Raw genomic sequence first — 26,330 nt, forward strand, 5'->3', positions numbered from 1 at the left:
AAGCCGGGCAGCGAGTGCGGAGCGGAGCGCTGTACCGGCAAGCGCGCGGCAGGGAGGCAAAGAGCGCGGCTGCTCACCCAAAGTCCGAGGAAGGGGCTTCCCGGAACCCTCGGCGTGAGCGCAGAGCAGCACTTGCCCACGAACTGCGCGTGCGCGACGAGGGTCGCTCCGCTCCGGATCGCGAGACCCCGAGGCCGGCCTGTTCCCGCGCGTTGGAGTGGAAGCTGTCATGGCGCCGCTGTGTGGGCCGAGCCGGTGCGGGGCGCTGCTGGCGCTGCTGGCATCCCTGCTCCTGTCCGGGGCCGAGGCCGCCGACGAGGAACGGATCATTCACGGTGAGTTCCTGGACGGAGGGGATGGCCGGGAAGCCTTGGGGACACATTGGAATTCGAGAGGGCCCTGGACAAAGTCTGAATGGGGAGAAAATGGAGGGAGATTTGAGTTCATGGTTGTGAGTGATTACACCATCTCTGGCTATTAAACTTTAAGAAGCAGTGAGAGCCCTTAAGAATGAGGAGCGGAGGCTTGCAGATTAAGAAGGTTTTTTGGGGTCAGAGAGGACACTTGGGATATTGATCAAGAAGTGGCACCAGAAGCCGGGTTAAAGCTAAACCGATGGCCAGCCTCTTCCTGGCAGAATGAAGTTCCGTGACCAGGGGAGAGCAGGTCTGACAGTCGGAGGAGGCTTAACCTGAACCGATGTCGAGATCCTGTCGATGGTTTTAGCACCAGAGGAGAGATATACAGTCGCACCTGGAAACCAGCTGCTCTTGGGTCGATTCTAACTCCTGACTCCTTGTGAGTCAAACTGCGTTTCAAAGCGTTTACATTGGCTGTCGTATTTTGGAATTAGATCAATAAGCCTATATTTTAAGGTTCCTTTGGCTGGATTTGAACCAGGTACCTTTCAGTTAGGAGCTGAACGTTTAAACATTTCCACTGCCCAGGCGTTCCCTCACTCCTATAGTGCATCTGTTGGTCTTCCCAACAGTCCTTTGAACAGTAGAATTATGTTGCCAAGATGTTCCTCAGAGTTCCCAAGGAAATAAAAGCAAAGAATCAGAAGTGCTAGAGAAGAGAAAGTCATGCCAAGTCAAAGTGCAAGGGTGAGGGTGCCTTGGCATAAGAGTAAAATAATGATAAAAAAATGTACCCCAAAACTCAAATTTGTTGCCAGGGAGTCAGAACCAACTCATATGAGAGCCCTTATTTGGTTTCCAGGGCTCTACATTGTATGGGAGAAGGTTGTCCATCCTTTTCCCAGAGGAGCTGCAGGTGGGTTGGAACTGCCAGCGGCATGGCTTTTGCTGTAGCAGTGTAACTCATTATGCACTAGAGCTGCTGGGCCTAGGAGGGCAGGGACTGAAAAGCTGGAATTTGGTTATCCACTAGGCCTTAGGAATGAGGTTGGCCGCGACAACGTCTGATTGAAACCTCTGCATTCTTAGGAAGTTTGAAGTAAAAAGTCTTTGAACAACTGTTGCTATAACTCTGATTGCTTGGACAAGTTCAAGTTGTCGTTAGATACTTTTTTGAGTGACCTTCTAACTCGTATGTACAGCAGAGAGAAACATTGACTAATCCTGCACCATCCCCAGCCCCTGCTGCACTTGAGCTCATTATGCCAGCCGCCATGTTATGCCAGTCCATTTTGTTGATGGTTTTCCTCTCTCTTGCTGACCCTCTGCTTTCCCAAACATGATCTCCAAGGATGAGTCTCTCCTGAGAACGTGCCCAAATTATGTGAGACAGAGTCTCCACCATCCTCTCTTCCAGGAGCACTCTGGCCACACTTCTTCCAGAAGATCCTCATTTGTCCTTTTGCCAGTCCGTGGTATGTTCAAATAAATTTTGAAAAGCACTCTCTTGCTAGAAGAATTTATTCATGCAGCAGAGCTAACTGAGCCCCTACTGTGTGTTTGGTGCTACAGCTGTGAATTAGACAAGCCAGGCCCATGCTCTCAAAGAGCATGTAACCTAATGGGAGAGACAGTGAATAAACAGCTAAATAAAGAGCACTTACCACAAGATCGAAGAGAGCAGCGTGAAGGGCTGGAACAGGATGAAAGAAGGCTCTGGTGGTTAGGGGGATGACATTTGAGCTCTAACAGGAAGAATGGAGTGATGGCTGCACAGATCTTGTCACTAGTGTCCTGTTGGAGGTGGTGGGGTGGTTGTTAGCAGCTCTCATTCCATCAGACCCTGACTCAGGACAACCCTGGGGTGCCAGGGAGTAGAACTACTCTATAAGATTCTCTTGGCTGTGATCTTCTTCTTTAGATCTGAGTTTTTGTTACTTTATATAAAATGGGTTTCTGTTCTAATGATCCCATCTTAAGTCTGTTCTTTCTGATCTAATTCAAATACCTCTTTTTCCATTTTTTTTTTTTAGTTTTCGTTGTTTTTGCCTTTTATTATCAGTGTCTATAGAAATCCTAACAGTGAACATCTGAAAATGATAACATCGGCAAGTTAGGTGCTGCATCATTTTATGTAATGCATATCATTTAATGATAAGACAAAACAAAAACAGGTTTCTTAAGTGACATTCTTTGTAAACTTGAATATTTCATAAGTCAGGGCCTACTGTTTCCCAGGCCTTTAGTCTTTTCTTCTTCCATCTTCTTTATTCATTGTCCAACATTCCCAAGTATGTGAAGTAATTGAAAGCAGGGTCGCTTGGGTCCAGCCAGTAATAGTCTTTAAAGTGATATTTCTGGTGAGCTCTGGTGGCCTAGTGGCAAGAAGCTGTACTGCAATCCCAGAGGTATGCGGTTCGAATCTACCAGTTGCTCGGCTGGAAGAGGGACAATCTCCTCCTGTACCAGTCAGATCTGATTTGATGGTACATGCACAAAATATAATTATATATCTAGAAAGAAAGAGGGAGAGAGAGAAAGAAAGAAGGAAGAGATATTCCTGCTCTTTAGCACTTTATAGAGGTTCTTAACAGATTTGCCTGATGCAATACAATACTTCTTTTAAAAAAATTCAAAACTGTCTTGTTTTCATTCTTGTTACACTTTCTCTTCCCCCCTCCCCTAACCCTCACCTCAGTGTACCCCTTGTTCCAGAAGGCCTTTATTCTGTGGAGCCACTGGGTGGGTTTGAGACACCAAACTTAGCAGCATATTACAATACCTCTTAGCTAACCAGGTTTCTTCCAGTTAGACAACACAAGTGTGAAGATGGAAATGAACTAGGTGTATTCAAGAAAAAGAACCAGCCTGGCAGGAATAAGGGAGGGGGAATTGGAGGCGGATATGAAGTGGGAGAAGCAAGAAGGAGTCACATGGTACAGAGCTGCTTATGCCAGTGTACTGGGGAAAAGAGAGAAAGCAGGTGGATTGTGTGCACCAAGTCACCTGTGAGGTTTCTGGAGACTCTGGTTGGTCTCCCTATGCTCAAGACAGGAAGAGAAAATGAGCTAGTGGGAATGCCTCAGTCCAGTGGGAAGGGACCCTATTCTGGAGGACTAGCAAGCAGGAATGCAGGCTCTGGCCCATTCTTGCGATTCAAACCACAATTCACTGTCACTTCTGGAAGCACTTCTGTTGGGGATGTGTTTCAAGTTACTGCACCTGTAATTGGGTTGCAGGCTAGCATTTGTTGCTGCTTACTCTGAACTTGTCTATTACTTAATCCAAGCCTAGGGTGGTGATGAAGTTACAGCCTGCCTTAATCCACACAAATACTATTTGGCAAGGCCTAGTGTGACTGCAGAGATGTCCCTGCTCAGAATGGCTTCGATCTTCTCAGGAAGCAGGAGGCAGAGCTTTCTGCTCCATTGCAAGGAGCTGCATAGGTCGTGTCAGCTAAGAGTGGTGGATAGTGGAGAGTGCGAGAAAAATATAAGGAAGTAGTTAAAATGATTGATGATGGAATTTAATATATGTGAGTTCTTGAGGGAGATGAGGGGGCCCTGGGAAAGCAGTAGGGCCAAGGGATTGTTGGAGCAAATTAACTAGAAAGAAAGGTGATAAGCGAGAGTCATGAAATTGAGACTCTGAAAAGGTTATCTTTATTTTTTTTTAATTGGATAAAGTTTTCTTTTCCAAACTCTCCAATTGGTTGGACCTGTTGTGCATCTTCACCAGCAGCTGGGGCTTTGCCACCCTTTGTGTTTCTGGTATAAATTACTTGAACTCTGTGTTTTGAATACAGCTTGGTAAGTCCTTTACTTAGCCGCTCTTGAAGGCTGGCCTTGTCAGGGAACCCCAAATCTCCAGTCTCCCAAAGACAGCAGACAGGGTTACAAGCTTATCATTGGAAACTTCTACAGTTGAGCTTGTCCCAAACTTTGCCTTTGGACCACCTCTTCTTCTTAGTCTTGCCCTCAGATTTGTTCAGTGGTTCTTTGTCTTTCTTGGCTGACTTTCCAGCATCTTTCTTTTTCTTGTCGTCCTTGGGCGGCATTGCGAAGCTCAAAGAGGAGCTACCACAGTGCACCCTTAATAAGATGTTAGACAAAAAGGCGAGGCAATCTTTATTGAAGCAAGATGAAAGTGACCTTGGAAGAGTGGGAAAGAATCACTAGAGAAGAAGTCAAGACCTCTAGAAGCTACATGGTGGAAGGATCATCTATCTGGGTAGAGAAATCCCTAATTGTACCTTGTATGCACACCAACATTTGACAATGAATAAGGAAGCGTTGATGTACTTGAATTGTGGTGCTGGTAAGAATGTTGAATATACCATGTATTACCAAAGAATAGACAACTCTGTCTTGGAAAAGGTGCAGCCAGAGTACCTCTTAGATGCAAGCATGGTAAGACTATATTCTTGAGGCTTGAGAGGGGCCAGTTCCTGGAGTTCATTGTGCCTGGAAAAATAGAGGGCCAGCAAAAGAGAGGATGGATAGGTTGACGCAGTAATTGCAACCATAGGCTTAAGTACAGCAGAGATTATGAGATTGTTGCAAGTTAGACAAGGTTTTGTTCTGTTTGCAGGATCACTGAGTCAGAGCCAACCTCAGGGTACCTAGCAACGTGATTGCCAAAAGAATGAACAAATCTGCCCTGGAAAAAGTATAGTCAGAATGCTGATATGGTCTATGGCCATATCACCCTAAACGTGCTTGATCCTGTCAGAATGCTGCTTAAAAGCAGGGATAGCTGTCTAGAAGGTCCGATTCCTAGAGGAGGGCCTCATGCTTGGTAAAGTACACAGCAAAAAAGAGGAACAAAAGAGTGGAAGATTCTAAAGGAGATGGATCAATGGAGTGACTGCACCAGTAAGCTCAAACAGTGGTAATTGTGAGGAATTCTCAGGACCAGGCAGTGTATATAGTGTCACTCAACAACATCTACAAACTGTAAGCTTGGTGTAGCTTGAGCTGCAATGTGATCTGGATCAGTAGTTGAGACCTATCCACTTGCAAAGACCTGGAAAACGAGTGTCCTTAGGGAGAGGGGTGCTAAATTCAGATTATTATTGGTGCCATCGAGTCTTAACAACCCTTTGAACAATGAATCTGAACCGGGTCCTTTTCATCCTTACCATCTCTGATAGCTGTCACTGCAGTCACTGTGTCCGTCCATCTTGCTGAGCTTCCTCTCTCAGGAAGAGGCCCTCCTAACACCATGCCCAAAGTACCTGAGGTGAAGCTTCATCATCCTTGCCTCTAAGGAGCACCCTGAGTGCACTATTTCTTTGTTCTGGTTGTTGTTATGTACTATCAGACAACTTATAGCTGATCCACCAGCAGCTTTTCAGAGGTAGTAAGTTTCACAGGAGGAGATTACCCATCTTTCCTCTGTGGAGGAGCTGGCAGATTTGAACTGCATATCTTCAGGTTGGCAGTGTGACTCTTTACCATGAAGCTACCGGAGCTCCCTGTTCTGCATAGTAACAAGAATGTTCAAAGGGATTGAGGAAATCTGTTCCTGAGCTACTGGACATTGTGGGAGGGGGAGGAGCTAGGGCAAAACCGGTTATACTGAGGCGGGTAGGGATGAGAGATAAGTATGGAGTCAGAAGCCTTTATGTCAACTGACATAAGCAAATGATAAGGAGCCACTTGAGATTAGCTTTCTAGTTTTCAGGAAAATAATCAGAATTGGTGACGCTGAGAGTTGTAGGGGCAAGTTGGAAAGGGCCTGATGAGTATAGCAGTTACATGGTGCAACCACTATGAAAGGCAGTATGGTGCTTTCTCAAAAAGTTGCAAATAGAAATACCATTTGAACCAGCAATTCCACTACTGGGAATATACCCCAAAGAAATCATGACTGCCATCAAAACAGATATATGCACACCCGTGTTTATTGCTGCTTTGTTCACAGTAGCAAAGAGTTGGAAACAACCCAAGTGCCCATCAACAAACGAATGGGTAGAGAAGCTGTGGTATATTCACACGATGGAATACTATGCTGTATTGAAAAACAAGGAACTCAAAATATTTTTCAAAATGGATGACCCTGGAGGACATTATGCTGAGTGAAATATCTCAGTCACAAAAGGACAAATAGTGCCACTGTTGTAAAACGGGACTGACATAGGGGTTGCTGGGGGGGGAGACTGAGAAAGATGGGATAAATTATGTATACTGCATTGAAACAGCTGAGAGAACTGTTTAAAAGGGACATATGATTAGGTATTATTGTCATGACAGGAGTCAAGAACGAGTGGACTTGGGAGGATTTATTTAACAATGAAAGAATTTTTTAAAAACTTTTCAAAGAGAAGAACAAACTGGAGGGGACGTTGAGCAAGGAGAAAAGTGCAACAATGAATGAATGGAAATCCAAAATGTCTGTAAATTTTCATTAAAATTAAGAAGAAAAAAGGGAAAAAAGCTATCATCAAGGGAGCTCTGGTGGCCTAGTGATAAGAAACTACACTGCAATCCCAAAGGCACGTGGATCGAATCCACTAGATGCTCTGCTGGAGAAGGAGGGGCAAACTCCTCCTGTGCCAGTCAGATCTGATTTGACGGTACACCACCAGCACCACAACAAAAGCTATCATCAAGAGAGTTCCGGTGGCCTAATGGCAAGAAGCTGCATTGCAATCCCAAAGGCATGCAGTTCGAATCCACCAGATACTCTGCTGGAGAAGGAGGGACAATCTCCTCCTGTGCCAGTTGCATCCAGTTTGATGGTATACATCACATATATGATTCTTATCAGTATATACACATTTACCCTTAACACCAGTTGAGTATTCCATTATGTGAGTTTTCTCAACAGTTGAGCCAACACAAGCAAGCTTGGAGAATTTTCAACTGTGTTAGCTCCATGGATGTGGCAGTGGTTGCCCTATTGGTTGAAACCCTTGAATTCAATAATTTTTCATTGCCAGGTTTGCTTTGTTTTACTCTTGAGGAATGTCCTAGAGGCTGTTCCACTTTTCTGCATAAAAAGTGACTTCCAGTTGTCTGAGGATTTTTATAGTGAATAGTTTTACCTTTGGCCATTACCCTTACTGCAAATGTTTGTTTTATAAATTCAGTGGAAGAAGATAGTGACACAGACCCCTCAAACTCAGAGATAATTGCAACAATCCTTCCTTTGGGTTGTGTCACAATTAAAGGTGTAACATTGAACAAAGTGCATTTGCCATTATTAGTATTTCCACACTAAAAGAAATGCAATAAAATTGTCATTTTGAAGATAACATGGATGCCAAAGTTTCAATAAAATACCTCTGATGAATTCAGTACAAAGTTTAAAAAAAAAAGAAGTCTAAGTGGCTTTAGTGAAAGGAGTGGTATTATTTCTAGTCATGGAAGGGTGTGCTGCAGCATTTTTGTTAAACTATAACCTTGAGGAATGTGTGGCCAGTGTTTATAAGGAATGTGAAACTTGGAAAAATATGTGACTGGTTCTGTGTACACATTGCTGAGTTGTGGGATAAGGAGTCAGAACAGGGTGTTTTTATAAACTTTTCTAAAGAAGAGTCCACACACTGCATGTCATGGTACCCCTACAGTTGTATGGCCCAAGAGCAGTATAGTTTTATTATATGTGGAAAATACACAAAATTAAATTCCATGTCTACAAATAAAGTTTTATTGGAAAACAAAACCATTCTCATTCATGTATAGGTTGTCAGTGGCTGCTTTAGTACCAGAAAGGCAAAGTGATTGCAGCTGAATCTTTGTGACCACAAAACCTTAAATAAGGGCTGACCTCACTTGTCCAATATGTACAAATTTAAGTGACTGCAGTTTCATTGAGTAACTCCAACCCCCCAACATTATGATTCCGATTTTAGTTACTACAGATTCTCACCACTGGACCAATTGGCAGCATCAGGATGGATGGTGAAGAGATTGAGATTGTACACAGCTTTAGTTTGCTTGGCTCCACAGTCAACAGTCTTGGCACCAGCAGCTAGGAAATTAAAAGGCGCATTGCCATGGGAAAGTCTGCTGTTAGGGACCCCTCCAAAGTACTGAAGAGCAATGGTGTCTCCCTGGAGACTAAGGTGCACCTGATACAGGCCATGGTCTTTGCAATCACTTGTTATGCATTAGAGAGTTGGACAGTGACCAAGGAGGATAGAAGGAGAATTGATGCCTTTGAGCTGTGGTGCTGGAGAAGAGTATTGAGAATACCATGGACTGCTAGGAAAACAAACAGATTCATCCTGGAAAGGGTTAAACCGGGTGGCTCCTTGGAGGCAAGGATTCTGAGGCTCCGTCTAACATTCTTTGGACATGTTGTGAGGAGAGACCGGTCCTTGGAGAGGGACATCATGCTTGGGAGGGTGGAGGGACAGCGCAGGAGGGGAAGGCCCTCTATGAGGTGGATTGATTCAGTGACTGGGATAATCGGGATGGGAGTGTCAGAGACAGTGCAATTGGCACAACACGGAGCAGAGTTTAGGGCTGTTGTACATAGGGTCACTATGAGTTGCAAGCGACTCGACGGCATATAACAACAACACAGTCTGTTAACTATGAGTAACAGTATAAACTGTGCTGCTAGTGCTTAAGTCCATATTTAGTAAGGGATTGCAGGTCCTCATTTGGCACCTCTTTCAAAGTCGGGTGCTGGTTGGACATTTTGCTAACCGTTAGTTCCCACACTGACAGCAAAGCATGTGGTTGTTACCTCCTTGTCTCCGAGTGAGAAAGCCATGTGCCATTTTACAAAATGGATAGTTAATTGTAGGAGGGAATTCCTGAAAATACTGAAGTGCAACAAAGGAAAACAAAAAGCAGTAATAATAAAAGGGAAATTCTGTTTGAACATAAATGGAATTATAGAAGACCAGACCGCAGGGATACTGTCACCACCATGTGACAGATTCTAGATGTGCTGCCAAAGGAGCCTGCTGAAGGCAAACTGATCCCACCTGAGTGTGGAAGTCAGAACTAGTTCATGATGTTGAAATGAAAGCTCAAAGGATATTGTTTTGGAAACTGATCCAAACCTTGCAAAAGAATTGTGAAGGGTCTCTAAGATGTAGAAAAGATCATTCCGTATCCTAAATTCTATGACAAGATCACAAACACTGTCCAAAACAACTCTTGAGAAGATTTTACAAAGAAAACACTCTCAAACATTCCAATGAATAGTGTACCTTTATTTTTTTTTTTTTAATTTGATGGAAGTGTTTAAAGGTCACCTTACTTGATCTCACATACTTTGAGCATGTTGTCAGGAGAGACTAGTCCTTGGAAAAGATAGGCTGGAAACGGTGGAGGGTCAGAGAAAGAGAGAAAGACCCTCAAAAATTTGAATTGATGCAATGACTAGAGTAACGGACTTGAGAATATCAAAGATGATGACGATGGCACAGGGTAAGGGCCACTGGGAGTTGTAGTCACCTCAGTTGCACCCAACAACAATCATAATTATTCCCATTGATTTTAAGAATGCTTTTCACAGTTCCAAAGCTAAGATTCTGTGTTTACTCATTGGCCCATTATAGGAAAAGTTTACTTATCTTGCTCTAAGGAGGAAGGAGAATTGTTTCATGAATGCCTCTGGCTTGTGAGGTAACCCAAGGCTGTGCATATAGTGTGCATATATTATTTTACATTTTTTGAGTGAGGCCTAAAATCACTATTCTTTAGTTTCTAGGACCCGTGGGAGCAAAACGTGTTTGCCAAGGAGTAGATTCCAAAGGGAGTTATGTTTTGCTTGTTTTCAAAAGTAAATTTCTTCAGAATGGATATAAAAACAAATCAAGAAGGAAGCACAAGGTTCAAGATGGTAGCTTCTGGGGAAGTGCATGTGGAATTGAGGCAAGTTACCGCTGAGTTAGAACTTGTAAAAGCTGAGATGAGGATGTGCTAGTTATGGTATCTTCAGAGTACTTGAAATAGTGCATTCGTGTAACTTCTTTTGTGAAAGTAGGCATGAATATAGTTGTGCCTTTTGGAAGAATGGTCAAATATCCTCATCTTCAGCTAGTAAAACTCCTCAAGGAATCTGTAGACTGTGCAGTCTGGGAGTCATAACTTCCTGTTGTGTCCTGATTAGGCATGGGGTGGATTAGACCGAGTGAAGCTGTCTGGGCCACTGGGTGTTTTGGTTAAAACTCTGATGGCTTCAGAACCAGAGGAACATGTTTCCCATGGTTCCACTCACAAAGGCCACTCTGTCTGTCTTGTAGTTTTGTAACAGCTCATGTTCAGGATTCCCGTCAGAGATTTGTGTAACTTCAGTTCCTATTTCTGATAACGTGTGATTTTAACGATCCTGATCCTTTTCCAAGAGAATGTTACTGCTCCCGAAAGCCAGGCATTCCATTTTACCTGACGTAATCAGAAGATAGTACACCCAAATTTGGTTCCCCTCAACTATTTCCTTTCCCCCACCCGCTCCTTGCTTTCTTACTCTTCATATTAAAAACATAAAGAATGTATTTCATTTTGTGAGCATACAAACTGGGCTTGAGACAGATTTTTCTTGATTGCTTCCCAAGGCTATGCCAAGACCAGAATGTTGTTTTTTTTTGTCTCTTAACACAGAGTTGCTCCTTAAATAATAACTTCCTGAAAATTTGTTCAACCACGTCCCTTTCAACCTTGGCCGGTTTACTTGGGAAGGTACTGTGACCCTGACATTGAGAGTATTACTGAAAACAGAGACTCAGTGCTCGCTTCGGCAGCACATATACTAAAATTGGAACGATACAGAGAAGATTAGCATGGCCCCTGCGCAAGGATGACACGCAAATTCGTGAAGCGTTCCATATTTTTAAAAAGAAAACAGAGACTCAGCACAGGGCCTGGCCTGGGTGAACCTTCATATGGGATTAAAGGCCCTGAGGAATATTTTGGGTTTTAAACAACTTCAGTTCTGTTTCCCCCTCTGACTAAACATCTGGGAGTGTTCTTCCTGCCCATCTGACTGTCCATCTACACCCATTAATCAGACCAACCTGAGGTCAGCTCCTAGCTCTGCTGTTGGCTTAGCTTACCTACCCAAATCTCTGTTTTCATTGCAAAGTCATTGCATGACTCACAGTTTTATTATGGCCATTAGAGACAGGACCCATGATGTGCCTGGCATCGCACTTGGTGAAGGCCATAAACAGGGTGTCAGGGTGCCTCTCATTAGATCAGTTTTATTATAACCTGCATCTGCCAAAGTGCACGACTTTTTTTTTCTATATTTAAGGCAGTGGGAAAATCATGGAAGCCATCCAAAACTAGAATGTTCCTGGCTTTATTTTTAAGGTTCTTTGGAGAATGATGAAAGAGAGAGAATATACTAGTGTCACAGAACTAAAGAGGGGGGAAAAAGTGGCCTTCTGGGTTTGATGTGTTCTCGAGATAGGCTTCAGGGCTCACCAGTGGCTTTTGTGTTCATAAAAGTGATTCTTGATTTAGCTGGTGAAGTAGGAATTGTATCTATCACTTTTTAATGTTAGATCAGGTATAAGAATGTTTAAGATCATGTGTGGACCTGCCAGAGCAGTAGATGCAGTTAAGCGCTTGAAATTATAATTTTGAAACTATGAATGTGCTCTTTTCTTCAAAGTACTAATGTAATAATGTAATAAGCTAAATGTCCACCATACTTGTAAAGTACAGTAAACTTTGTTTACCAATGAACCGCTGAAAACTGCCAAGGAGCCATTTCCAACTTACATCATACTACATTGCATTTCCAGGGCTGTGAATCTTAGTGGGTGGAGACAGCTCATTTTTTTCCCATGGAGCAGCTAGTGGATTTGAACCTTTCTGTCACTAGCACAAGAAAGCTGCATGGTCCTCCAGACTGAGGGAACACTGCTTCCTATAAAACAGAATTCTTTTTTTGTGAGTCTACTTCTCTCAGTTCACCTTTGGGATTAACAGTTGGAATGGTTGAAGTTGTTAATAGTTTCATCTTACATGGACCTACAGTCATCGCCCTTGATACCTGCTGTCAGGAAATCAGTAGACATATTTTACTAGGGAAAGTCTACTAATCAGAGACATCTCTCCAAATTATTGAGAATTAGTGATGTCAGTTTGAGGACTAAGGTGCATCTGATTCACGCCATGGTCTTTCTGATCACTTGCTGTGCATCTGAGAGCTGGGCAATGAATAAGGATGACAGAAGAATTGATGCCTTTGAGCTGTGGTGTTGGGAGAGGAGTGCTGAATATCCCACGGACTGCCAAAAGAACTAACAAGACTTGGAGAAGGTGCAACCAGAGTGCTCCTTGAAGGCAAACATACTTTGGGCATTTTGCAAGGAGATGCTATTCTTTGGAGAGGGACATCATGCTTGGAAAGGTAGAGGGTCAACAAAAGAGAGGAATACTCTCAACTCTCAAGATTGACACAGTGACTACAGCAATGGGCTCTAGTGTCAGAATAGTGATGATGGCACAGGATAGGACAGGGTTCAGGTCTGTTTTTCATAGTGTTACTGTGGTTTCTCAATGCAACAGCACCTAACAGCTAATAACAACTTCCCTCAAAGCTAATGTACAGGTTTATACTGCAGGTGCTTAAAGACAGTATTCCAGTTACCACCAAGTCAGTTCTGATTCACGACAACCCCATAGGTGTCAGAGTAGAGTTCAGTGGCTGATTTTTCAGAAGTAGACCATCAGATGTTTCTGAATTACACAGGGGAAACACTCAGTGACATTTCCCTATCCTCTGCCACTTCTCCAAAGAAAATTGAAACTGAGGCAGTTTTCTGAATTTTCACCCTTTGAGGACATGTGCTGTCTACCTCAGGAGCTCTGATGGTGTAATCTGTAGGGAATTTCAGCACCTCTTTGACAGTTAGAATCCACCAGCCACTCTGAAGGAAAAAAATAGGCAGTCTCCTGTGTGATTTACAGCCTTTGAAAACCTGCTGGAGGATCAGCTATAAGTTGGTACCCATGACTCAGTGGCAATGAGTTTGAAGTTTACATTTTCTACCCCTTGACTTTAGTGGGAAGCTTCTATCCCATTTTTAATGCCTACAACCATCTGGTGAGGTTTCATGTAACGAATCTGAAGGCCTCATCCCAGTAACTCCAGCACCAGAAGCCCCTTGGGACATAATGTCTTCCACTGATTGTATAAAAATCCGTATCTCAAAATTAATTTTTTTAAAATTTTGAAAGGAGAAAATAATCTCAAAAGAATTAAACTGTGAAGTCAGTGTATAATCATTAAGAGTGGAGTAGAGGCTTGTGGCTTGGAATGACACCAATGGCATGTCTACATGTTGTCAACTGAGAGAAAAGACAGATGGGGACACACAGGAATGTAAGATCAGAGAGCGTGAAACAGCTGGAAGAACTGAAGCCCTTTTCTGTGGTTTTACTGAGAATCACCAGGAAGTAAACAAAGGAAAATAATAAGGAAGTAAACAACAAAGGATCATGGGAAAGTAAATCACAAAGAGAAATCTTTTGCAAATGAGGCTGAATTCTTCTCTATTGTTAACCTTGTGCTTATCTCAGGAGGGAGGGATTAGTCTGCTCTAGCTTGTATCTATGCCTCCTTCATTTCCTGATGTAGCATTTGGTTAAGTATTAAATTTAATATTTGGCTTTCCACATCTTCAGAAATAAAACATTGCAGTCACAACAAGATGTTGTCACCAGGAACAGACATAAAAGAGAGAGAGCCACAGGGCAGACCTCCACGTTGTTAGAGTGCCCTTCACCGCTGTCTCCTACTAAGCTTCTGGTCTGCTGGCCGGTCCTGGTGGAGCACACAGCCATCATCAGCACCGCCGGCATCCTTCATGTGCTTCTAGACAGACTGCCGTCTTTTTGTCTCCCAGGTAGTATACTGGGAAACGGGCATTCAGCCTGCTTGACAGTTGATACTCTCATTGTAAATTCATCACTTGGCACTCTGGTTTCATGTATCATCTTGTGTGCTTTCTGTTAGATCAACACCTTTATACGGCCAGCTGGGGAGCAGTGGTCAGATTGCACATCTGAGCCTACAGAGATGGGGCCAGATTCTGGAGAGCGATGAATTCACTGGCCACCTTTCTGTTCTTCTCCAGTAATGTCTTTCTTTCTTCTTCTCTGTACACCCTCAGACTTCTGCCTGGCCCAGACTCTGTATTGGCATCCATGCTCATGACAAGCCACTTGTGCTGTGGGTCACTGATGCACTCGGTAGCTCTGTGTCATCTCTGTTGGGCTTTCCCACATGTGTTTGTCAAAAGCCTGTGGCTGAAGCTGCTCAGGAAGCAAGGATGCCCAGGCAGACTGACGCTCCCTGTCCTGGTTTAGAGGACATTTGCTGGGCTACAGGGTGCCTCCTTTCCCCACCTCATTGCTGTCTTTGATAAAAAATGAGCCCTGTGTGGGTCCTCTTCATCTGGATCTTGCTGACAGTGATGCTGCCTCTGACAATTTAGTGTCCATGTGGGTTGAGCACAACATATAACAGAAATCTGTTTACCCTGTCCCTGGTTGATTAGGTGTGTTTTGTGACCTTCGGCACATTGTCACAGGTATGCCAGGTACACACCCTGCTGGTTCTGGCTGATGTGTTTTTGATAAAAGGTGCTCTTTTTTCTTTTTAAGGAGGCCTGGTGGCATAGTAGCAGAGCAGACATGTTAGTCAGCTAACCAAAAGGTTGGCACTTCAAATCCACCAGCCACTCCAAAGGAGACAGATCTAAAGATTGAGAGATTCAGAACCCAGTAGTGGTTTTGAATTCCTGACCTTGGCCTGGGGCTGAGCACTGTCTGCAGTCCACACCATGCTGCCATGTCTGTGCTGAGTACACTGCTGCTGAGGGGACTGTTGTTCCCAGCCCAGTGGTCGGGGTCGTGGACCCCCATCATCAGGCTCACTGCCTGCTTCATCTGTTTCCCTGTGCTGCCAGACTGGGTCCTTTCACACCTGGAGAAGTACAAGAAGCAGGAATGAAGGGGACCACGCTCCCCTGCCCTGTCCCCTGATCACCACCACCCATCTGATCATGTTCCTGCATTGCTGACTGGATAGTCCTGAATCATCTCCTTCAGTTACAGTGACCTCTCCTGCAATTATGACCTCCTGATGTCTCCATAGTGACATCCTGGGACCACAGATAGAAGGTCCTGCCCGAGGGGTCTCAACTTACAACAATAAAGCATATTTAAATTAAAAAAAAATACCCAACAAAACCAAAACCAGTAGAGAGTGACCATGAGTCAAAATCTACTTTTAGCAGTGGGTTTTGCATACTTTTCATTTAGACAGCTTTGTTAAGGAAAGAAACTCTGGTGAGTTAGTGGTAAGGAGTTGGTGCTGTCAACCCAAAGGCACTGAGTTCAACTCTACCAACTGCTGTGCAGGGAAAATGATGGGCAATCTCCTGCTGTGTGATTTACTATCTCTAAAACCCGTTGGGGAGTCAGCTATGAGTTGGTTCACACTTGACAATACACAGCAGCTTATCCCCACCCTAGCAACACTCACCTCCTATCTCTGTTGATTCCCCCTTTCTGGACATACTGCATCTCTAGAAGATACCCCAGGTGAAGGGCTTCTTAATTCATGACTAGTTCCAAATGACGGGGGCTTTCCTGCTTCAGAATGTGGTTTAGTTTGCTTTGCTAGTTGCCTGTGATTTATTGCTGTTTGGCACAGAAGCAACCTTTCAGTCCAGAGATCAATGTAGTGTGGAAAATCTGCTTTTATGCCCTCTCATATTGAAAGACGTGGGAAAAGCGTGAGTCCTGTGCTTCTGCTTTGAAAGATTGTCTCCTGGTTTGGTGAAATAAACCTGTTGTCGTGCTAGTTAGTTGGCTCTGACTTGTAGCGACCATGTGTGAACAGGATGAAGCCTGCATAGTCCTGTGCTGTCCTCACCGTCTCCACTCGTGCCTATCGCTGCAGTCACTGGCACGCCATCGCTTTGAGGGGCTTCCTCTCCTTCGCTTTGCCTCTCCTTGTCCAAGCATAATGTCTTTTTCCAGGAACTGACCTCCCCTCCTCCCCACTTCATGCCGAAAATACTTTGGTTAAAATTAATCTGAAAACAACTAGAGAGGGCAGCATATAAGTGTTCAGCCTTGGGTTGACTTGATTGTGGGGCTGAATGTTTCTGGTTTGTTCTTTTCATTCTTCTTCCCCACTACCACAGTTAAGAGGCATCTGTTCTTTTTTTTGGTCATCTTGTCCAACTTTCACATGAATATGTTGTTGTTAGGTGCCATTGAGTCAAGTATGACCCATAGTAACCCTATGAATCCTATTCTGTGCCATCCTCATAATTTCTGACACACTTGAACCCACTTTACCAGTTAACTGTATCAGTCCATCTGGTTGAGAGACTGTCTCTCTTTTGCTGACCCTCCACCCCTTCCAAGCATGATGTCCCTCTCCGAGGAATAACCTCTCCTAGTAACATGTGAGACAAAGCTTTGTCATCTTTGTCATCACTCTGATTGCACCTTCTCCAAGACATATTTGTTTGTTCTTTTGGCAGACCATGAGATATTTTGTATTCTTCTCCAACACCACAGCTCAAAGGCATCAGTTTTTCTGTCATCTTTATTCATTGTCCAGCCCTAAGCAACATAGCAAGTGATTGAAAAGATCATGGCCTGAACCAGGAGTACCCTAGTCCTCCTAAAATGACAGACATCATTGCTTCTTAATAATTTGGAGAGATCCTTTACTTCAAACTTTCCCAGAACAATACATCTCCTGATCTCCTGACTGCTGTTACCAAGGATGTTGATTGTGGATCCAAGTAAGATGAAGTTGTTGACCGTTTCAATCTGCCCTCCATCTCTCATGATGTTGCGTGTTGGTCCAATAATGGATATGAATCTGAGCTGCTTGAAAATGTCACGACTTAGAACAGGTGCATCTTAGCCCCTCAAGTGACATCCTTGCTCTTTAACACTTTGGGGTATCAAACACATGTATCTTGGAAGTACAGCCTGACTACTTCTTAGAGGAGAGACTGACGTGTTATCAGGAGAAACCAGTCCCTGAAGAAGAACGCCAGTGAAAAAGAGAAGGACCCTCAGTGAGCTGATTGACTGAGTAACTGCAGCAATGGGCTCAAGGCCAATGGAGATGATGTGATGGAGCAGGATTGGGCGTGGTTTCTTTCTCTTGTCCATGGGATTGTGTGATTCAGAGCCACTTCCATGACACCTAACAGTAGCTCCACATGGAGCACTTCATGCTGGACACAGTGCCTGGAACGCCCTCTCGCAGGGGGTTGTTGTTAGGTGCCATCAAGTCAAGTACGACTCATAGCAGCCCTGTGAACTGAATCCTGTTCTATCATATGCCAGCCTCACACAGGATCCTGAGAGACAAAGTGGACACTTGCTGCAGGAAGGCAGGCATAGTGCTATAGAGTCCAGTTATTTCTTTTTCATTTTGCTCTGAAAAAGACATAACACTTCTCCAGGATTTGCTTCTCTAGGTTCTGTAGCCTTTTCCAGGCAGATGTATCTGGCTGGAGTTTTATAATGTTCCTTTTTTTCTTGAATTAGATTCAGGATACCCTGAAACTCAAGCCCATCAAGGGGTGTGCTCAGTGCTCAGATGAGAGCAATTACAATCAACTACTGGTACCAAGGAGTGGCCTAGCTTACCTCTGGGGCTGGGAGTTGAAGGGGGTTGTCTACCTAGGCCAGGGGTCGAGAGAAACATCCAGAGGAGATGGGTAGACAGGAAAGGTGAAGGAGGATTCATATGAGACACTGGCAGTGCCCTTTCTCCTCGACCTACCGTCCTCAGCTCCGACCTTTGACTGCTGATTGTCCCTTGGCCTGTGTGATGGGCAAATGTCCAGAGAGTTATGGAGTCTAGTGCTATGCCTTTGAAAGTCACGTTTCTACAGTGGATATGTATTTCTTTAATACAGAAGATAAAGATAAGGACAAATATGAGCACACATCTGACATCTTCATTGGTTGGTTGGTTTTTGTTTTTTTTTTAAAAATTCAGGTACATTTTATTAAACTACTTTTTATATTTTCATTTTCACTCATTTTTTAATTAATCATTTTTTATTAATTTTAATGAAAATTTAGAGACTTTAGATTTCCATTCATTCATTGTTGCACTTTTCTCCCTGCCCATACCCCACCCCAGTTCACTCTTCTCTTTGAAAAGTAGGAGAAAAATTCTTTAATTGTTTTATAATCTCTCCCCCCAGGTGCACTCCACTATGCAGCCTTTGTTCTGAACTCCTGTCATGACAATAATACCTAATCACATATCCCTTTTAAACAGTTTTCTCCCTAATCTGTTTCAATGCAGTGTACATAATTTATCCCATCTTTCTCAGTCTCCCCCCAACCCCGATGTCAGTCCCATTTTACAACAGTGACATTATGCAGTATTTGTCCCTTTATGACTGAGATATTTCACTCAGCATAATGCCTCTGTGGTCATCCATTTGAATAATAGTTCATGAGTTCCTTGTTTTTCAATGCAGCATAGTATTCCATTGTGTGAATATACCAGATCTTCTCTATCCATTTGTTTGTTGATGGGCACTTAGGTTGTTTCCAAGTGCTTGCTATCTTGGACAAAGCCACAGTAAACATGGGTGTGCATATATCTGCTTGGGTGGCAATTATGGTTTCTTTAGGGTAGTGGAATTGCTGGGTCAAATGTTACTTCTATTTGCAACTTTTGAGAAAGTGCCACACCACCTTCCACAGTTGTTGCACCATTTTACACTTCCACCAGCAGTGAATAAGGGTTCCAGTCTCTCCACAATCTCGCCAGCTTTTGTTGCTTGCTGTTCTGTTAAATTTTGTTATTCTTACTTGGGTGAGATGGTATCTCATAGTTGTTTTTATTTTCATCTCTCTTAGAGCTAGGGATTTTGAATATTTTTTCATGTGCTTGTTGGTCATCTGAATATCTTCTTTGTTGAAGTGTCAGTTCATATCCTGTGCCCATTTCTCAATTGGATTGTTTTCCTTTATCTTATTGTGGTGTATTGTTTAGTATTTTACTGTATAAAAAAGTTGTCCTGGGGGAAATGCAGACATTGGAACCACTCAGTCTTGCTGCTTCCTCTTCTTTTGGGAAGCTGGGGGGGTTGCAGGCCCCTCCTGAAGGTGTGTATTTGTTCTCCAGGATTGCCCTCTAAGCCATTTTGTCCTGGCTTTGTGTTGCAGGCTTTTGTCATGTTCCCAAGGTGGTGGGAAAGTGCCGAGCCTCCTTCCCAAGGTGGTGGTACAACGTCACGGCTGGATCCTGCCAGCAGTTCCTGTATGGAGGCTGTGAGGGAAACAATAACAACTACCTGACTGAAGAGCAGTGTCTTGAGAAATGTGCTGGCGTCTCAGGTAAGAGAGGGGCTGATGTAGCTGAAAAAGCAGGAGAAGCAGAGGCACAATGTGAAGGTCAGCCCTGAGGTGAAGCCACAGCTTGCATTCCCCTTCCTCATCTTCCCAGAATACAGAGGCTACAGGCTGGCTGGGAGTGGGAGGTCTGACTTCCTCTCACCCTTTGCAGAGCTGGAGTTTTCACTGAGTTTCACTCAGCAAAGGGAATTGATTGCGCCTTCTTATGGGGAGCCCCAAGCATTTGAGTAATTTTTGCCTTTGGGTCAAATGACGACTCACTCATTCAACCAGGTTATGGGTTAAGTCCAGACTGGACCACAGTTTCCTAAAATCTGCCCCCATCCAGCCCTCAGCTCTTCTGGATCCTACAGGCTTGGGGTTGTGTTGACCTCTAGAACCTCACATCTCACATGAAAACTAAAGTGGCTTGGAGTGGTGAAAAATGCTTGGAAGTACAGCATGGTGATGCACACTTAAAATTGGTTTAGATAGTAGGATTTTTGTAACTTGGGTAGGTGAGGGAACTAACCTCTCTTGTTCACTCCAAAATCCCCATGTAATTTACAGTTGACCCTTAAACAACCTGAGTTTCCTAGCAAAGGTCTCTTAAGCATGGATCTCCACCGTCCCGTCCCCTCCTGCTTTTTGTTATCACAGTGAGCTCACAGTAACACTGTGAGTATCTGCTTAAAACACCCCATAATCCCTGACATACCCATGTGAAAGGTTCATCTAGAGAACTGACTGCTGGAGGATCTGGCCACCGGACCCCCTCCCCTCTCTCCAACTTGTGTGAAGTTGCTTGTACACCTTTACTTGTTGATTCTGGTATCAGCATGCAGAATTGACCTCATTGTCTTATACTGGGTCAGGCGAGTCTGGGCTCCTGGGCCTCAGCCCTATTTCCTGGGAGGTGTCTGTCCTCATCGGCTGTAATATCCCTTGGCTTTGAGCTGTACATTCAGAAATTGGCCAAGATTACTTACCATAGTTATGTCTGAAGTGGGAAAAACAACAATAGACTTGGCTGCAGCCCAGAGTTTAAAATCCATATATGAGGTATACAGGTGTTAGACAGTCACAGTTGTGGCCACCTGTTGGCAGTGGGGGAGCTGACACCTCTTTCCTCCACTTGTGAGCAAGATGCATTAATTGTATTTTCTGTTGTCAACTGTGACTCAAAGGATCCCTACAAATATTTTTGTACCTGATTTGTTACCCCTTGTCTTCTTGAAAGTGGGATGTTTTAAAATCCCAGAAGTGGACAGAGGCCATTAAGACAAGAGTCCAACACAAAGGGATAAGATTGTTAGGTTTTGCTAGGGGAAGGTAGGCTGATCTTCTTTCTCCTTGAAGATGTCCCAGAGTCTAGTTCAATCTTGAGATCCCAGAACTTTGACTTGTTGTCTTCTGCGTGTGACCGAGGGACCCCTGGTGATGTAGTGAGCAGCTATCCAAAGGGTTAGTGGTTCAAACTCACCAGTTGCTCCTTGGGAGACATATGTAGCTGTCTCCTCCTGTAAAGATTTACAGTCTCAGTACCCAGAGGAGGATCGCGGTGAGTGGGACTCAACTGGGCGGCAGTGGGTTTCGGTTCTGGAAGTGCCTGCTGTATGTCACTTCTGTGAGTCTATGAGGAGAGCTCCAGCATGTTCTCTCCTCAGCATGCCAGCTCTGTGAGCAGCCTGCTCTGATCATGAGAGTGGTCTTTTATCCATTGATAGTGAGAAATGAAACTCCCCTGAGGTACCAGATCCTCGAGGCCCAGGGTCTGCAGCTGTGACCCACTGAGGGAAGTCCTAGAGGGTATGGGGGTGGAGTGAGGCAGAGCCAGGAGAGCTGATCTGAGATGTGGACATTTGATGGCGCCAGGTCAAACCAGTTGAGTCTCTCCTGGGACTCACAGGGTGGTACGCCAGGAGCCAGGGTCCCTCCCTCCCGGACTCTGTCCATTCTCTTCATTTTATGCTTTCATGATTGCCAACTCTCATCACCCTACCTCTTAATGTTTCCATTTTTTTCAGCTGCCTAAACGCAGTTTACCAGGTTACAGGACCCAGTCTTTCAAATCCCACAGCAAGTCATGAGCCAATCCTAGTGGTTCCCCTTTGGCCATTCTTGGTTCCTTGTTTCTGAGCTCTGGGGCCTTGTGGTCTTTCATGCACCCTGTGCATCCCACACAGAGAAGACGTAAGAGCCAAGCACCTACCAGGAAGGCAGGGGCTGCGTGTTCTCACTCTGTGTGTGTCTGTCCCCTTGTAGAAAAGAGTGACGTCAACGTGCTAGGCAACAGCAAGAATGGTGCTGAGTCCTCCGTCCCTAGTGGTAAGTTCTTTAAAAGCCCAGTCTGGGCTGAGGGCCACTCAGAGGAGTGATTAGGGGTGGACATCCCTCTCTAGGGGTCGTAAAGGGCTTCACCTCCTGGCAGTCTGCGCTGCCACCGATGGGTGCTCATGGCATCCAGCAAACAGAAGGGCTGTGGAAGTTTGCGCTGCTGCCTCCTGGGGCTGGGTGGCAGTGGCCCTTGCTCTCTTGGACCCCCTGGCCTCTTGCCCACCTCTTGCCTGCTCTTCCTCCTTTGCACTCTGTCATCCTTGCTGTCTTTCTTGTCCTCACCCACCCACCTCGGTAGGTACTTGATCTCTAGCTTTGTCTTAGCTTGCTTTGTAGCGCTGGCCGCCGCTGTCCCAGTCCTCCTTTGTTTAAAGGACTCGGCACCAAGAGCCCGGGTGAGTGGTCCAGGCACACTAGGAAGGAGCAGAGCACCCAAGTGACCAGTTCTGACATCCCAGAGGCTGCTTCCCTGACAACAGAAGGAGGGGACAAGCTACCTGGCCCCCAACCCAAGGTTGCCACTCTCCTGCCAGCCAAAGTTGTGGTGGTGCCATAGGCCTCACCCAAAACCGGTGACTGGTCAGAGGACTGCCTGGAGGTCAGGCAGGAGTCACTGTCAGCTTTGCGAGTCAGGAATCCTGGGGCCATCCCAGCTGTTGCTTCACCTAGATTTGCTATTATTCCCTAGCTGGCCTCCATGGTTGCCCTGAGCCCTGGGGACCTGGATGATAAGTCATGTTTCCATCTTCTTTTGGATGAAAATGTCCCTAGGAATATGAGGGTCCACTGTGTGTCCGAGAGCGTGTAAGGAGACTCGTCCATGTCACCCAGAAATGTCATGGGAATTGGTTCCACTTAGGTGGCTGGAGGGCCTTTCCCTGCAGCATTCCATGTTCTTTTGAGTCCATTAGGACTGGGAGGTGACGCAGCAGAGCTGCCACAGGAGGACACTGCCCACCCCTGATCATTCCCGGGGTCCACGCTCTCTCAGTGGGCCTGGCCAGCCTAAGCCCTGCCCGGCCGGTGCCTGTGTCTGCCTAGGCCTCTGACACATGTTTGTGTTTCAGTTCCCGGAAAGCAGAATTCTGATGACCTCATTGGCAATGTCTTCAGCTATGAAGGTACACTTGAAAAAAATACTCTTAGAGGGCCAACTGGGTTTTCTTACTTGGTTTGGAATTGAGGACTTTCAAGTCAGGGTCCCAGGTGAGAAGCAGGTCTTCTTACAGGTCGGGGAACTTTGCTTTCAAGATAGTCAGGTCTTGAGAGCGTGAAGGTCAAGGCTTCTCCCACTCCTCCGCCTCCCCTCCCCATGTGAGATGAGGTCTCAGAGATGAGCTCGGACCTCACACATAGTGCCCAGCGCATGCAGCAGAGCAGAGTCAAGCGTGGTCTGGCCCCAGTGTGTTACTGAGAATGGGAGGAGAGTGTTGGGTGGGCCAGGCTGGCCACACTGGGCTTTAAAAGATAGTTCTTCACCGACCAGTAACCGCATGGTTTCTCAGCAGAGTTCCCGCTCAGCTTCACTGGTGCCAGGCCTTGCTGACTTGTATTTCTTGGGCTGCCTTGCTTCTAGAATACTGCACCGCCAAAGCTGTCACCGGGCCTTGCCGTGCAGCCTTCCCACGCTGGTACTTTGACACGGAGAAGAACTCCTGTAACTCTTTCATCTATGGCGGGTGCCGGGGCAATAAGAACAGCTACCACACCAGGGAGGAGTGCATGCAGCGCTGCTTCGGTGAGTCGGCTGCTGCCAGCTCCAGGCATCCCCAAGGGCCCAGCTCGCCCCCAGCCCCAAAACAAGGACCTTTAAAGTGTAATTGGAGCTGGAACACTCTTCCATTGCTGTTAGAAAAGCACAATGGTACAGTCATTGTGGGAAACATTTTGATGATTCCTCAAGAAAACACTGCCATGGTGATCTGCCATTACAAATAAAGTTATACAATTGTTTGCTTTTTAAGAAGACTTCAGTAGATATTTTTGATCTAAGGTTTAAAGATTGTCTTAGGGCAGTAGTGTCCTTGAGAATGTAAAATTCTTTCCTCCATTTCCTCCCCCGAGATTCTCTCCCTGATTTTGCTATGGATTACTTGATGAAACTGTTTAGTAACAGTACCCAGGCACCGTCCAGTTCACGTCCCACAGCAGAGCAGGTAGTTGTTCATGGAGGCAGTTAGCCACACACAAAGCCCACTTCTTCCTCCTCCTCCTCTTCCTAACTCTCCTTCTTCCTCTTTTGCTTTTGTTATATTTTTACAACTTTAAAAATGTGATTTGGATCCCTTCTCACACTCTAGCTCTCCAGGTAGGGAAGGGGCATACTTGTTGTTGCTACCTGGGTGGCAAGACCCTCAGGCCTCAGAAAATTTGTACCAGGTCCCTCAGGCAGCACTCCCCACAGAGACTCCAAGGCTGGGAGGGGCAGGAGGCCTGGGAGCTAACTTTCGTGTCTTCTCTGCTAGGCAAAGAGTCATACCCAGTCCTGCCCTACAACTCTAAAGGTAAGTGGCCTCTTACCTTCTGCCTGCTGCTTGCTGCCTTCTTGCTTAACTTGGCCCAGCTTTGTTCAGCTGTGTTTGTGCAGCCTTCTGCTGTCTCAGACACATTTTCCCTCCACTGTAAACATCTCTTTAGTAGAAGTCATATTCTCCCTGAGAAACGCCAGGCAGCTGGGAACATGTGTTGGATGCCTGTCCCACCCTTAGATGCTATCTTGGGCTGGGGCTTGAGTCAACGACAAGAGGCTGCCTCTACTGGGTAACCAGGGTGACCCAGGTGTGGGCCGCCCCCTAAACCGGGCAGGAGATTCTGCTACACACTGGATGTGTCTGGCTGGAGTTTAGGGGGGACCTTTGCTGCTGTGTGGCAGAAAGTCAGAGAGCCTTGCCCTGTCCCAGCTGAGTGAGCCTTGTGGCCCAGAGCTGTTTGTCCCAAGCAATCTGGTGCAGGAAGGACGTTGGTGTCCTGTCGCTTCTCTTTGTTTCTGGTTCTGCTGGTATTGGCACCAAGAACCTGCCACACTGGTTTGGCTTCTTTCTGTCTGTTTCTTAGCCTCTGCATCTGCTCTATTCAAGAGCAAAGCTGGAGTCCAATTTGCCAGCCCTGGATCAGTAAGAGCCCCGACTGGCTGAAATGGGGAGGGGGCAGTCTTAGGGGAGAGGGTGCCAGACAGCTACCAGAGAGATCACATTCCTAGATGGAGCCTGCCTCAGAGAAAGCTTCTAAACTCCACAGTGGGGCAGCCACTGTTACATTCACCATGAGGATCCCATCTTAGCACTATTCCCAGGATGCCCTGGCCTCCACCCTTGCCTCCCTCATTCCACAGACAGCCGCACAAACCACCTACAAGCTCACCTCTTCTGGTTGTGTGTGGGTGGGTGTGCATACACACACATATCCCCTCAAAGATAGGTGTTCTGGATACCTTCCTGTGCTGCTTTTAACAGGAACCCTTTTTAGAGATGTAGTAGATTAATTATCAGGCTGCTAAGTTGATAGTTTAAAGCCACCAGCTGCACCACAAGAGGCGGTTGAGGTAGTATGTTCCCACTGTCTCGGAACCCGATGGCAGGTCACCATGAGTCAGCACTGACTTGACAGCAAGGAGTTTGATGTGGGTTTTGTCCTTCTTTTGATTTGGGGCTTTTGTACAGTTTGTCCCTGAGAAGTGGCAGGGAAATACAGAAATGAAGTATTACTGTCCAAAAAAGAAGGAACGTGGGGGCATTCAGTTTATGTGCACATAACATGCACCTTCTCCCAAAACCCCCCTTCGTGGACAGAGTAGGGCATCTCCCCTCAGCTCTCCAGACCACCTGGGCTAGCACTCGGCCGGGGCTGTAGAGCCCTCCAGAACAGCGGTCTAAAGCCTCTCTCTTCCCAGTGATGGTCCTAGCGGGGCTCTTCATGATGATCCTGATCCTTTGCCTGGGAGCTTCTGTGATCTGTCTTGTGCGGGTGGCCCGCAAGACCCAGGAGTACGCTCTCCACACCGTCTGGACCTCCGAAGATGACAAAGAACATCTGGTGAAGAACACATACACCCTGTGACGCTGTCACCGCAAGACCCAGCAGTGGAACAGCAGGGAGGGAGAAGACATTGTACAATGTGTGCCTGTGTGTGTGCTTTCCAAGTGGAATGACTGATTTGTACTGTTGGATCATTAGGTCTTATGGTCTTTTTGTTGCTCCAAAGGCACCAACTGCTCTTTACGGGGCACGTCTGCTTGGGACATCTTTCCGGGGACGGCTCTCAGTGTCGCAGGGGACGTGGTTTAGAAGGGTACGGCATTGCCTCCTCTCTGATGTA

The 26,330-nt window shown here is 45.6% G+C and overlaps 1 protein-coding gene across 1 annotated transcript; it reads left to right on the forward strand.

The window, feature by feature from the left end:
* The first annotated feature begins 229 nt into the window (after window positions 1-229).
* Window positions 230-26,071, forward strand: SPINT2 (serine peptidase inhibitor, Kunitz type, 2). Its single transcript, XM_006899736.1, has 7 exons — window positions 230-335; window positions 19,511-19,681; window positions 21,944-22,006; window positions 23,083-23,136; window positions 23,592-23,753; window positions 24,481-24,519; window positions 25,905-26,071. Exons 1-7 carry the CDS (start codon window positions 230-232, stop codon window positions 26,069-26,071), a joined length of 762 nt encoding a protein of 253 aa, XP_006899798.1.
* The last annotated feature ends 259 nt before the right edge of the window (window positions 26,072-26,330 follow it).

This window comes from Elephantulus edwardii, unplaced genomic scaffold (assembly GCF_000299155.1).
Source record: "Elephantulus edwardii isolate Elephantulus edwardi_28Jun2011 unplaced genomic scaffold, EleEdw1.0 scaffold00266, whole genome shotgun sequence".
NCBI classification, from domain to species: domain Eukaryota; kingdom Metazoa; phylum Chordata; class Mammalia; order Macroscelidea; family Macroscelididae; genus Elephantulus; species Elephantulus edwardii.

What these genes read in the sequence shown, in the direction of transcription:
- SPINT2 (XM_006899736.1), top strand. Translation starts at nt 230, where the DNA reads ATGGCGCCGCTGTGTGGGCCGAGCCGGTGCGGGGCGCTGCTGGCGCTG. An exon ending in CGAGGAACGGATCATTCACG is followed by an intron (nt 336 to 19,510) that starts GTGAGTTCCTGG and finishes TTTGTGTTGCAG; the next exon opens with GCTTTTGTCATGTTCCCAAG. An exon ending in TGAGTCCTCCGTCCCTAGTG is followed by an intron (nt 22,007 to 23,082) that starts GTAAGTTCTTTA and finishes TTTGTGTTTCAG; the next exon opens with TTCCCGGAAAGCAGAATTCT.